Genomic DNA, 12,071 nt, shown 5'->3' with positions numbered 1-12,071 from the left:
ATTAAACTGACTGTAAATATCACTATTGTAGCTTTTGTGCATAACGGCACTTGATGATGTATTTTTGGTCACATTCACTCTAGGCATCATATGGCATCTACTCTGGCATGGTATTTCTGAGAGAGGTTTGAGTTGCCTAATTTGTGTTGGCTTTTGGTGGTTTGGTTTTTGTTGTCGCTTTTTGGTTGGTTGGTTTTGTTGGGGGGTTTTCTTTGATAACATTTTCATGAGGTCACTTGGTCTGTTCAACCTAGAGAAGAGCTCACTGCAGTCTAGAACTTCCTTGTGATGAGAAGAGCAGGGGCAGGCACTGATCTCTTCTCTGTGGTGACCAGTGACGGGACTCGAGGGAATGACCTGAAGTTGTGTCAGGGGAGGTTTAGGTTGGATATCAGGAAAAGGTTCTTCACCCAGAGAATGTTTGGGCACTGGAAAGGGCTCCCACACAGAAGTGGTCCCAGCACCAACCTGACAGAGTTCAAGAAGCATTGGGACAGCACTCTTAGGCACATGGTGGGATTCATGGGGATGGTGCTGTGCAGAGCCATGAGCTGAACTCAGTGATCCTTGTGGATTCCTTCCAACTCGGCTTAATCTCTGATTCTATGGCACTCAAAAGCAAAGTCTGTGTAGCTGAACAGTGGTTAGAGAAGATTGGATTTTTTTTTTTTGTTGGTCTGTAGTATTTGAGCAAGAAACTAAAATGTCCTTTGCAATTGTCCAGGTGTGCCATGGGACTGTTACTCCAGATGGCTGTGGTTGGAGAATTGTGCCCAACTATTTTCTCCATGTGTTTACACTTGTTTGGGAATGAACGCAGAACCATGGAGTTATTAATGAACCAGATGTTGAACTTATTTTCACATTCTATTATAATATAGACTGTCTTTCAACTTGCAAGCAGCTGTAGGCTCTGACTTTTGAACCTGAGCTCCTTTTTTTTGTGTTTTCTATTTGATTTCTGTACCTTTTCTTCTTGCAGAGTTTACAAGAATACTGATTTGCATTTAATGAAAGGTTTTCTTGTTCCAAGTCCATTAACTGTTTGACCTTTAGGTGTTGTCATAAAACTCATTAGCATGTTCTTCTTCATTGCCTCTTGGAAGTACATCCAATTAACATGTAAATTAAACTAGCCCTTGATGCACCCGTAATTGTTATTAAAATCCCTCCACTTGCCTATATATTTATTTAGTGAATATGTAGGACCTAATTCTTGTCCAGTCTTAGCAGGCTGTGTTTGTTTGTTTGTTTGTTGTGTAATCGTGTATATGTTTAATGTATGCTGGGCTTCCTGGGTAAGAATCCCTTTCCTTTCTGTCTCCATTGTGTCTCCAGAGGCAGGGGGAGCTTTGCTAATTGACTTCAGTGAGCCAAGATCTCACCTTTTCCATTCAAATGGATAATGGGCATTTTAAATGGCAAGGGGGGAGAGGCTGAGGTCATGGTTGTGGGGTGAGAGTTGTTCTGATTGACACTTCCTCCAAGTTATCATTCAGATCACGCTCTCAGAAACCTGCTGTCTCATGCAGCCCTGTGCATATGAATGCAGGCAATAGTGCAAGCTTAGGAAGCGGGGGCTTAAGAGAGATTTAAATATCAGTGTAGTGGAAACTCGGGCTGCACACTGGTATTATCCTGGCTCAGTTGGATTTAGTCAGTGGCCATGAACTCACAAGATGCATTACACGTGATCACGTATTCATCAGTCCATGTTTCTTTTCTAATTATAAGGGCTTTGTCCTGAAGAACAATGTCCTCCTTGGTGTTCTGTACTGAACACTGAAGTGCCGAGCACTTTCTGGCCTTAGCTGAGAAAAATTAGGATTGACATTGACTCCTGCTTGATTTGGATCAAGCCACTGAACCTCACCTGCAAATTTGCTGTTGCAGAAAAAGAAGAAAAGAATTATTCTACCATAGCAGATTACTGCTTTGGGGAAGGAACTTACTCACTGTCATAAATGACTAGAATTTCCACTTATGAATTTCAAAGCAAAGATGGTTTCTTGTGTCTCCGTTTGGATCACTATTTTGAAATATTTCATTTCTACATTAAATATCTCACCTGAAGGAGGACTTGTCAGTCTGAACCATTATTTTTTCCAACTGTATTAGTTTCTTTTATTAAAGATCTTTCTTGCTACAATCCCTGCTTCTTTTATATTCTTAGAACTCAGCAGTCCTACCATGACTGGATTTGATTTGACATGAAATTATAGCAGTGGATACAAAGTTAATTCAAAATGTAAAGAAGGAAATTTGCAAAGAGAAGAAAAAGACTCTTGTTTCAGGAATGTTACCTAGCTTTAGCAAAGGTGAAGGGGTTGCAGTGGTTTATTTTAACTACATTTTGGGTAAAATCTAGTCTATTATAGTGTTAGATCAATATTTAGTATACCTACTTCTTCAACTAAATCTGAAGGAATAAATGAAAATATAACTTTACGTGGTCACATCTCAAGGAATTTCTGTGGTATTTTCTTAGCAGTTTCACTTAAATGTGGCTTCTTCAGGTTTTCCTCCCCAGCCTTCAGCTATGTCTTAGCAATGACATGTCTTAGCCACACTTCAACAAACTCTATTACAGGTCAATGGCCACTGCCATTTTAGATAACACCTGCTTACCTAGAGCCTTCAGCTGTAAGGACTGTGTGCTGCAGCTGTGTGTTCTTAACCCACCCCCCCAAATATCTGTGCAACCCCCAGCCTGAGGCTGTGCTATCCTCAGTGAAAGGAGTGCTAATGATCCTGGGTAGCTGGTGGGCTGGAAAGCCACCAGAAATGTGTGTTACTTATCACACTAACAAGTATGCAAGCACCTGTTTAAGCAGTCAGGAGATAGCATTTGCTTTGCAGATAGTTGGCTGTAATGCTTTCTGCATTACTTTTGGGTCCCAGAGAATTGAAACCTGAGAGAAATTCGTAATTAGGGTACTAAAGGCAGAGGATTTGCAACTCTGCTTTAAATGTTGCACAAAGAGGTTCTTCCCTCACCAGAGCATCACCTACAGAAGCCAGTCTTGGGATGAACACTGACAGTGCCTGACTACAAAGGAGAGACAGCGAAGAGTTACAGTATGTGTGATGTGTGGGTTTTTCTGACTTCTAAAATCCAAAACCAGAGAGTGTTGGCAGGGAAACATCACAACAGCAGCACTGGTGGAAGTTTTAGTACTGCCAGTACTCACATTATTGATCATGAAATCTAGATCATCTCATTAGAACTTCATTATAATCAGTGCAAGGACATCAGCACAAGAGATTGTGTAATTTCATGGCAAATGAAGCACAGCGGGTAACAAGAAAAATTATTTTGATTTACTGATGAAAGAAATATGAAGTTTCCATTAAATGTGCTCTCATGATAAGCTTTTCTGTGAAGGAGCCTTGTAAGCCACTCCCAGAATGCTGAGAGATGAGCTTTTCTGCCTCACTCTGGTCTTAAACATACTCTGCTCAAGACAGTTCATCCTTTCCATCTCTAATAATTTTTGAGGGAGATGCAAAATGAGTATCAGCTGTTTGCATGAGCTTTCAGATCATTCCTGCTAACTGCAATTTGCTTCTGTTACTTACTAGATTTGGTGAGGAATTGCCTCAGAAACAGAAAAATTTAGAAAAGTAATAGCTTAAGAACTTTATGGGTAGTATATTGTGAAAATAAGCTCCCTCTACTGATTTGTAGTGAATAATCCCAATTTTTGTATAAATCAATGATCTGAGCCTGAATGAGAAATCTGAATTTAGATCTTTTGTTTCCTCTGCTTAATGTAAGTGAACATCCACTATCCCTGTAAGCACTATCTTTTGTTAGGGCAGTTTTACTTGGTACCTACCTGTGGAGATGTCAGGGTGCTTGCTCTGCAGCATTTGGGCTGTGGGCTCTTTTTTTGTTGCTGGTTAGGCTGCAGAGAGCTTGCCTGGCTGATAGTGGTGCCTGAGTGTGGTAGGCATTACACAAGTGTACACTAAGGAGTGCAGTCTGTGCCACAAAGAGGCTTACAGTCCAATTATACAAATGTGGAGACAGAAGGGGAGGCTGCAGACTACACAATGCCTTAGATAATGCACTAAATCTGGGGTTGACCACCAAAGCAATCACCCAGTCCACAGGCCTTCCTTGCTGTAGCTTTTCAGTTTAATAAAAGTCACTGGAAGGAGAATGAGCAATTGTTTGGTTATTTTTCATTACCACTCTCCATGAGTTCCTAGGGAGTTGTTCTCATTTAATCTGTGTGATATCAATAAGACATCCTGATTAACCCTGTTTCATCAAATGGTATCACTAAGATAAAGAGCAAAGATTCTACTTCTGTCTTCACTTTCTACCTTACCACAGTTGCTTTTTGCTGTTCAGTATAGGGCAAGGAGATTTTTCAGGCTTTTCTAATGACAGAATCTGTCCCAGGTCTTTGCACTGAAGTTTATTGTTTTGTCTTTGCAGCACATGATTGCAGATACTGTTCGGTCCTTGAGACATTGCAGAAATAACCAATTTGGTGAGTAGACAAAATTTCCTACTTCTTTTGCCTTTGTACATCCTTGAGGTTGAGTTTGTTGAGTTTTTGGTTTGGCTTTTTATCCCCGTTTTCTTTCCAGTTGCTCAGGTTTACTACAGAATGTGGTCAAAACCTATTTAACCAATGGGCAAGAGAAGGCATCATTTTTGGAAGATCCACACAGCAAAACCCACAGTTTTTGCTTTAGTTTACATAGTGTTTCTAGGAACAGCTTCCAAATTGTAGTAGATTACTTTCCTGCAAAAATTGCCATCTCTTCAAATCTCTTACACAGATCTGTGTAAGATCTGTGCCAGCTGATCTGGAGGCCTCTGGTGTATGCTGCTGTTTCTGCTTTTCCCAGCTATCAAGGATTTAACACAGTCTCCTGCCAGTCTGAGTGTTTTGGTAAGGAATTCACAGCAGCTGAAGGATGGTACTCATCCCCGCAGCTTCTCACTCAGCTCTTCACCAAGAGCAATTGTTTGTTTGTCTAGGGTTCTTGAGGACATCTCACAAAACTGTAGAAGTCTTGAAGGTATGAAGATCCTGTGGGTTTGGTGAAAGTGGTTGAGTAGGAAGAAATGAGGGGGTTGTTTCCTCTTCTAGTGGAAGCTGCAAAAATAGCTGTGCCTGCTTTAGACACTGGAGGATCAATGCTGGAGGCAAGGATTGCGAGTGCCTCAGCTGCACAGAGGAGTTTTTTTGTTCGCTTTTTTAAAAATATTTTTTTGTTGTTGTTTCCGCCTTATTAGCCACTAGAGAATCCAACCCTGAGGGACCATGCCAGAAAACTTCAGCTCTCTTTGTTCTGCTGCTTACAGAGGAGAAATCTTGCTTTTCTCCTTCTCAGTGTCCTTATTCTCTGCAGAGATGTTAAATACAGGAAGGGGACAGAAGAACTACTTTAGGAAGCAGTTAGTTTTCAAGCCAAACCCACTGAACATGTCGTTTATTGAGGCCACTAAACCCTCTTTTTCAAAGAGAAGTTCAGAACTGTGCTGCAGCCTTGGGGAAAATAGAGTTGAATAATAACTTTTTTCCACTGACTTTTCAGCAGCTGTCAGCGTTGACTCCAACAAAAAGAATAATAATCATAATTTTAATTACAAATACAGAGAATAATAGGTACTTTTAAGAGTTTTGTTAAACATTTGGTCTATAGAATTATCACATGTATGTACAGTATTACCTTTCAACAAAGGCTGCTCAGTATTGTGGTTCTTAAGTAATTTTTCTAAAAAAAAAATAAAATTATATATATATAAATGTATGTAAGAGAGGAAGAGAGGGGGAAGGAGTAAGATGTGCCTTCTTTTAATTCAGATATGGAAGGAAATAGTGATTAATCCAAACCATGCCTCTGTAAATTAAAACGTCTCCTATTTGGCATTATGAAAAGTAACATTGTTCATTGTTTCCTTTCAGTGATGAGAGGGTTTTTTGCACTTTCCCTGCACATCTTTCATCTTGTTTTTGCCTTTTTTATTTTTCCAAGTGATTTTGTAAGTCTTGCAGAATAAATCCAAGGTTAATACCTGAGATTTATCATATAATCTGGTAGTTTGAAGTAGGCAATTGTTATTTTATTTTAGCACAGACTTGATTTATTGTGAAGCTGGCATTTAAAAAGCAGCTTATACAGACATCCCTGTGGGCACTTTTTTTTCCCCTAAAATTCGTTTAGGCATGAAATGAATTCACTGAATATTTATTGAGACTTTATGGACAGTTTCCTTTTCTAGTGGGCTTATTTTGCTCTCAGGAATGTGAATCTCTCTACTGCATCAATTCCCAAAGATTGGCCTAAGAGCAGCAGGCACCTCACTGTAGGAAGAAATTCAAACAAAACTAAGCAAGGAATACTATTATTGTTTATGAACTGTATCATGTATATTAAGATTGCAAGCCAAAGTGTTTCTGGATTAGAAACTGGTAAGGTTCCAAGTAAAACTGAAATGCCTGTTTAAAGGAAATAACATTTAAATCCTAAATCCTGAAAACAAATAAGAGCATTTCCAAAGTGAGGAAGAGCAGCCTGAGAAAACAACATAATTCAAGCTTTTGTTATTTGAGGTGTTAATGAGAAATACAAATGTTTTCCACTCTGTTCAGCACAGCTGCTGGGATCCGTTCCCTCAGAACAGAAAGGTCAGCTCTGTATCCTGACAGAAATTTATCACATTATCCTGTTCTCTCCAACACTGCTCAAGTTAGATGGCTGCTCTGCAAGGGCTCTTCAGAGCAGCTGCCCAGGAGCCCCATTAGCAGCCACACGCAGAACTGGCTGCATGCACATCCCTGTTACCCACACAGCACCACAGAGGTGTCTTCAGAAACAAGTGGGGTTGGTGATTCCTGGAAACTTGCTCATGCAGCTGGAGAGTGTGGAGAGAAGGATGGATGATAATGAAACAAAGGAGAGGGAAGAAATGTATGAGTTAAGCTGATTGGTTCAGGGGATTTTGAAGGTTTTGGTTTTTTTTTTCCAATTTGTGGTAATATTGAGGACATGACATGAATGGACCTTTCCAACTTTGCTCATCTGCCAGAAGTCAGTAGTGTTGCTTCTCTGCCTGAATTGAAGGATCTTGGGGTTGGCTTTCTTTTTTCTGTCTCTGCTAGTACCAGCCCTGCTGGATGGTTTCACAGGCAGGGAGTTCCATTTTGAGCATACAAGCCCATTTTGAGCATGAAGCTTATAACAGAGAACAACTGCTATTCAGGCCACCTTTCAGATTGTCTGTTACACAGCTAATTCCTTTTACTGCATAAACTCCCATGAAATGACAGCATGACTTTTGTCTCTGTTACTAGATCAGAAATCAAAAACCTAACATATCAAAACACAGGGGTCTGTCAGAGCAGCTTTGAAGAGCTTTCATATCCATCTGCTGCGCTGTCACCTTTCACCAGCTCTGAAGAAAATCATCCAGGGCCTGCTGTCTTGTGGACTGTGTTAAAATTTTTAAAAAGGTTCAGACTGGGTTGCCCACCCCTGCTCAAGCCAGAGCAGCACAAAGGAAACCTTGAACCACCCTTACAGGGGATGGACTGCCTGTACTGCCAGCAGAAGTAAATCTTCCTCTTGGGAAGAGTCAGCTTCTTGCCGTCCTCATGTCCCCCTCCTTTATGCATGCTGCCTGCCCAGAATTGCCTATTTTTTTTTTTCCTTCTCCCCTCTTCACTATCTAGCTGTTACCTCACTCATTGCACTTAAGCAGCAAGTCCTTTGGGTTACTGGCTGTCTTTCCTGTGGCTGTCTAGCACCTGGCAAGTGGCACAGCAGTGACTTGGTGACAGAAGACAGAGAAGCAGCAGGCAAGGCACAGCTTTCTGATCCACCCCCTTTCTCCTGTCTTGCAGGCAATGAAGTTCCTTCGAAAGAGCACCACGAGCTGAAGCCATATGTCCACCACCTGCATGTCATCGACAACCAGCAAGCTCTGTTTGAGCTCTCTCACAGGATAGAGCCGCGAGCCTGAGCGTGCACAGCTTCATGTAACCTTGTAACTGCAGCACTTTGGATTAAGTGAATGTTTATGCCAAGCATGTTGCTTCCCTCTGTGAGAACGGTTTACTGAGTTTTATCAGTAGCTCACACAACATGCGCAGGAAGATCAGGCAAGAGCCAGCAGAGGAGCTGCTCGCAGAATTGCAGGGCAAGCTTGGTGCCATTCCCACTGCTCCCTGGGACCTGAGGCAGAGGAGCAGTGTCCTTTGAGCTCAGGAGCTTGGTTTCTGTGAAAATATTGTTTGGTCCAGTGTAGCTTTCAATGCAGATTCTGCCAGTATTAGAAAGAAAGGAATCATCATGTCACAGCAGCAAAACATTTCAGCGAGCAACATGCCGCAAGGGGGTTGATTCCCGGTTCACCACAGTATGTACCTCACTAATTCAAGGCTGCCAAAGTATTGTTGCCAAAAATAATGTGCAATCTGTGCAGCTCCCTTGAGTCCACTGGAGCATAGTATTTGAGATGTGTGAGCAACCTAGAGCAGGAATATAACGAGGCAGTGCAACCAGATGATGCTCGAGAGTGCGTTGTGATGTGGAGGTCAGCAGTAAACAGTTCACTCTGTTATGGCTCCTTTAAGAATATCCTTTATAAAACATGTTGTAAGAGCCAATCCACTTCCTTTGCAATTTATGGACACAATTGTTTGTGTACTGAAAACATGTTATTTTCTTCCTTTTCAGTTTATCTCAGATTTAGCACTGGCTCCTGCAGTTAATGTGTTATAAATTATTATAGCAGGAACTTTGTTTACAGCTTGGATTACAGCTTTTTTTGGTATCTATTCAGAGGCAAATGCCTAGATCCATCTACAGTTCTAATTCCCCCCACTGGAAATACCATTTCAGGAACTAAAACTTCACCTAACTTGCACATGATGCTTGTCATTTTTAAAGTGCAGAAAGGTGCCCCTTTTAGGGTACCAGTGCAATTACCTGCATACACACCAGGCTCTCAGCATCAGGGTCCCTTTACTGCTTTTGTCCCTTTCACAGCCCTTCCCATGACAATTCTCATGTAGTTAAAAGTACTGCAGCTGGGCCTGTACTGAGGCAGCATTTCTAAAGTAATGTCTACAGCTGACCTGCATCTCAAGCACCACCATCACCTGGTTTCCAGTGCTAAGAAGTTGCCCTGAGATGACCTAGTGAATGCCACAGGAATGTGCAGAGGGTGCTCCTTGGCATGTGTTGGTGCACTGACTCACTCATAGTGACAGGCTCTTTACAGAGCAGGGAGGATACATTGCATTGCTTGCCCATCTTGTTGTATGTTTTCCACATAAGGAAGACTTCCAAGAAAATGCTCCTTTACTAAAATGTGGGAATACTGAAGTAGCATGCTCTTCATAATTGTGTTATCTCTGGTTTAAAGGGATTTTTTAAAAAAGCAGCTTTAACATGTAGTCTGTGGGGGAATCTGTAGAATGCATTCAGTTTTCCCATCTGTGAAATATTGTATAGATCTATTGTAAAGGAAACAGATGTTTCAGAAATGTATTTGCTTGTACTTTGTTATTATCAAATACTATATGATTTTTTTTAAGAAAAAAAAACTTCTTTTTACCCAGTAAAAAGAAAAAAAAATAAACTCTTGCTGGCCATGGAGTAAAAATTTCCTATGTTCTTCTGTAGATGTGACTGCACATATTGTAAATAACTTTTTTGTGCAAACAGACCAAAACTGTTCAAATGAAAATACTAGCTGTGGTGGGCTCCTTTTTTGCAGTGTAAGAACAAAAACCAGATACAATTTGCTGCTTGTGTTTCTGCAGTTCTTCCTAGGGCTACAGCACTTAGAATTCCCAACACAGCTGCATTACCTGGATGCTTTCCTGGGTTTTGAGCTCCCTCTTGTGAATTTTTTTTTTTACTGTGGCATTATTTTTAGGAACCTGTATGTAGACCAGCCTGCATGCTTCAGCTTGTGTGGTGTAACAATCTAGTCCACAAAGTTGTTCTGGAAATCTGTGGGAGAGGGAGCATTCAGAGGTATTCAGGGGGAGAAGGTGGGGCTGTTTCTCAGTTCACTGCGTTTGGCTCTGTGATAGTTTTTGTGGCTACCATGGATGAAGCAGCAGCTGAGTTGGAGAAGAATAAAAGACAAGAAAATGAAAGAAGGAAAGGAAAAAAAGAAAAAAAGAAGAAAGATGACTCTGTGCCGAGGGTTTGATTGGAAAGCCTGACAGACCTGCCTGGAACACTCCTCACTCTGCCAACTCAAAATGAAGTAAAGGGATGGGTTAACTCATACCAATAGGCTTTGAGCCAGCTGAGGAGTTGGCTTTCTGCATCTCTGTAATTTCACACTAAATCAGGTGTTGTCTCCCACTTGCAGCTGGCATAAAATCAGTCTGAAGGCACAGAGACAGCATTAACCTTGTTATCCCTGCTGTGACTAATTAGACAACTTGCCACAGCTTTGCAAACTAGTTTTTGTAGTGGCCTGTATAACTCAGATTTAAATTTCAGGTGTGAAGATCCAACATAGCTGTATCAATTTAAGTGTTGAGAATTGGGCCTTAGAACTGTTACTGTAAAGGAAAAGTAAACAGCCCAAACCTGTAGCTAATATGTCTAATTTTAAAAAGGCTCTTCTATGTTTTCACTCCACCAGTAAAGTATTGCAGAGCTTTGCTGCAGACTGACAAGCAGTTTGAAGATGTGGAAGTTAGGAGGAGAACTAGAAGTAAACCCTGTATTAGGGAAGGGCAGCACTATACAGCCTCTCCCAGCCTCTAGCCCTGGTGATAATGTGAGATTTTTTTACATCCTTCAATAGTGCAATTAGGTTATATGGTATAAAATCCATAAATCTTGTAAATTCCATTTGTCACAATCACATCTGGGGTGAAATACTCTGCATGCTCGTTTTATTTTTTTTTAGTACCTAAGAGGAGTAATTAGATAGAACAAAGGAAAGAGCTGTGCCACTTTGTACCTCTTTGACATGGGATTTTGTGGCAACAAATTTAGATGTTTCTCTAAATTTGAGAAACAAATTTGTTTCTCTAAATTTGTTTCTCAAGCTTTTTGATTCCAACACCATCTGGAACAGCAATAAATTTCATTTGCATAGCAGTGGCAAAAGAAAGGGTGTTATCAGAAATAAGACCTGTGCTGCTGTAAAATTACAAAAAAGATGTAAATACTAAACATTTTAGCAGAGTAATATTTATTTGCATAGCCTATTTATTGTCATCTTATACACTGTTAAAGACTGGGATGAAGTCAATGAGCTGAGGTAAGAACACCTGCCTGTTCCCTCTTGAGTGCCATAACGGTGTCAGCTTGCATTAAAAGTAATAAAATAGAAACCCCCAAATCAAGGTATTTACCTGACTTCTCAGGGACTACAGCTAGTAGTTATCCACCATCATGAGACCTGGTATGTATGAAATAATCTGATTTACCAGAATCAATGTTGCCAATGTTTTCCTTTGCATATTTCATGCTTGTTTGCCTCTGTACATATTATTGTGTCGTGTATTTATGAGCGCTAGTAAGCAATAATTTATATGTCAAAATGGCCAAGCAATACAAGGTTAAAACTTGTAGAAGCAACTGTTATGTTTATCTTGCATTTTCCAGTGTTTTTTAATATTGCTTTTCAAAATATAAAAACTACCTTAATGAAGTCTGGGCTCTGTGCCTTTATGCCTACCACACATACTTATTGTTCCTATGTGGAATATTTTCCTTCCAGTCCTTCAGTTCCACAGACCCTCACTGCATTTGTGAGATGGATGCAGGCTCACACAGAGGTTCAGGAGCGTGACCCCTTTCAGAGCTGCTCATCTGTCTCTGGTCAGTGGGACTTGCTGGTATCAATGTTTCCAAAGCAGGAATGATGTTAATGGGGCCTCAGCTGTGCCCTGTCATCACAGCTCAGCCAAAGAGGGACCTCGAGCCACCAGGAGAAGTCCCTGTGGGAGAGGGGAGGAGTAAATCTATCTTCATATCCTCTGGAGTCTGCTTATTGGCACTTGATCCTCTTACTGAGGACAGCAAATGCTTTCCCCTGTCATCAGTCATCCCTGATGCTGCTGTTT

The 12,071-nt window shown here is 40.9% G+C and overlaps 1 protein-coding gene across 1 annotated transcript in view; it reads left to right on the top strand.

The window, feature by feature from the left end:
* The window catches only part of RAPGEF5 (Rap guanine nucleotide exchange factor 5), a 155,931-nt gene extending 144,275 nt beyond the window's left edge, over positions 1–11,656 (top strand). The window contains exons 25-26 of the mRNA XM_030230825.2: positions 4,448–4,502; positions 7,869–11,656. Coding sequence (XP_030086685.2) covers positions 4,448–4,502; positions 7,869–7,987 — 174 coding nt within the window. The 3' untranslated portion in view covers positions 7,988–11,656. The remainder of the gene's footprint in view (positions 1–4,447; positions 4,503–7,868) is intronic.
* The last annotated feature ends 415 nt before the right edge of the window (positions 11,657–12,071 follow it).

Source organism: Serinus canaria, chromosome 2, assembly GCF_022539315.1.
Source record: "Serinus canaria isolate serCan28SL12 chromosome 2, serCan2020, whole genome shotgun sequence".
NCBI lineage: Eukaryota > Metazoa > Chordata > Aves > Passeriformes > Fringillidae > Serinus > Serinus canaria.
The sequence above is the reverse complement of the archived record's forward strand: the minus strand, read 5'-3'. Positions and strand labels throughout refer to the sequence as shown.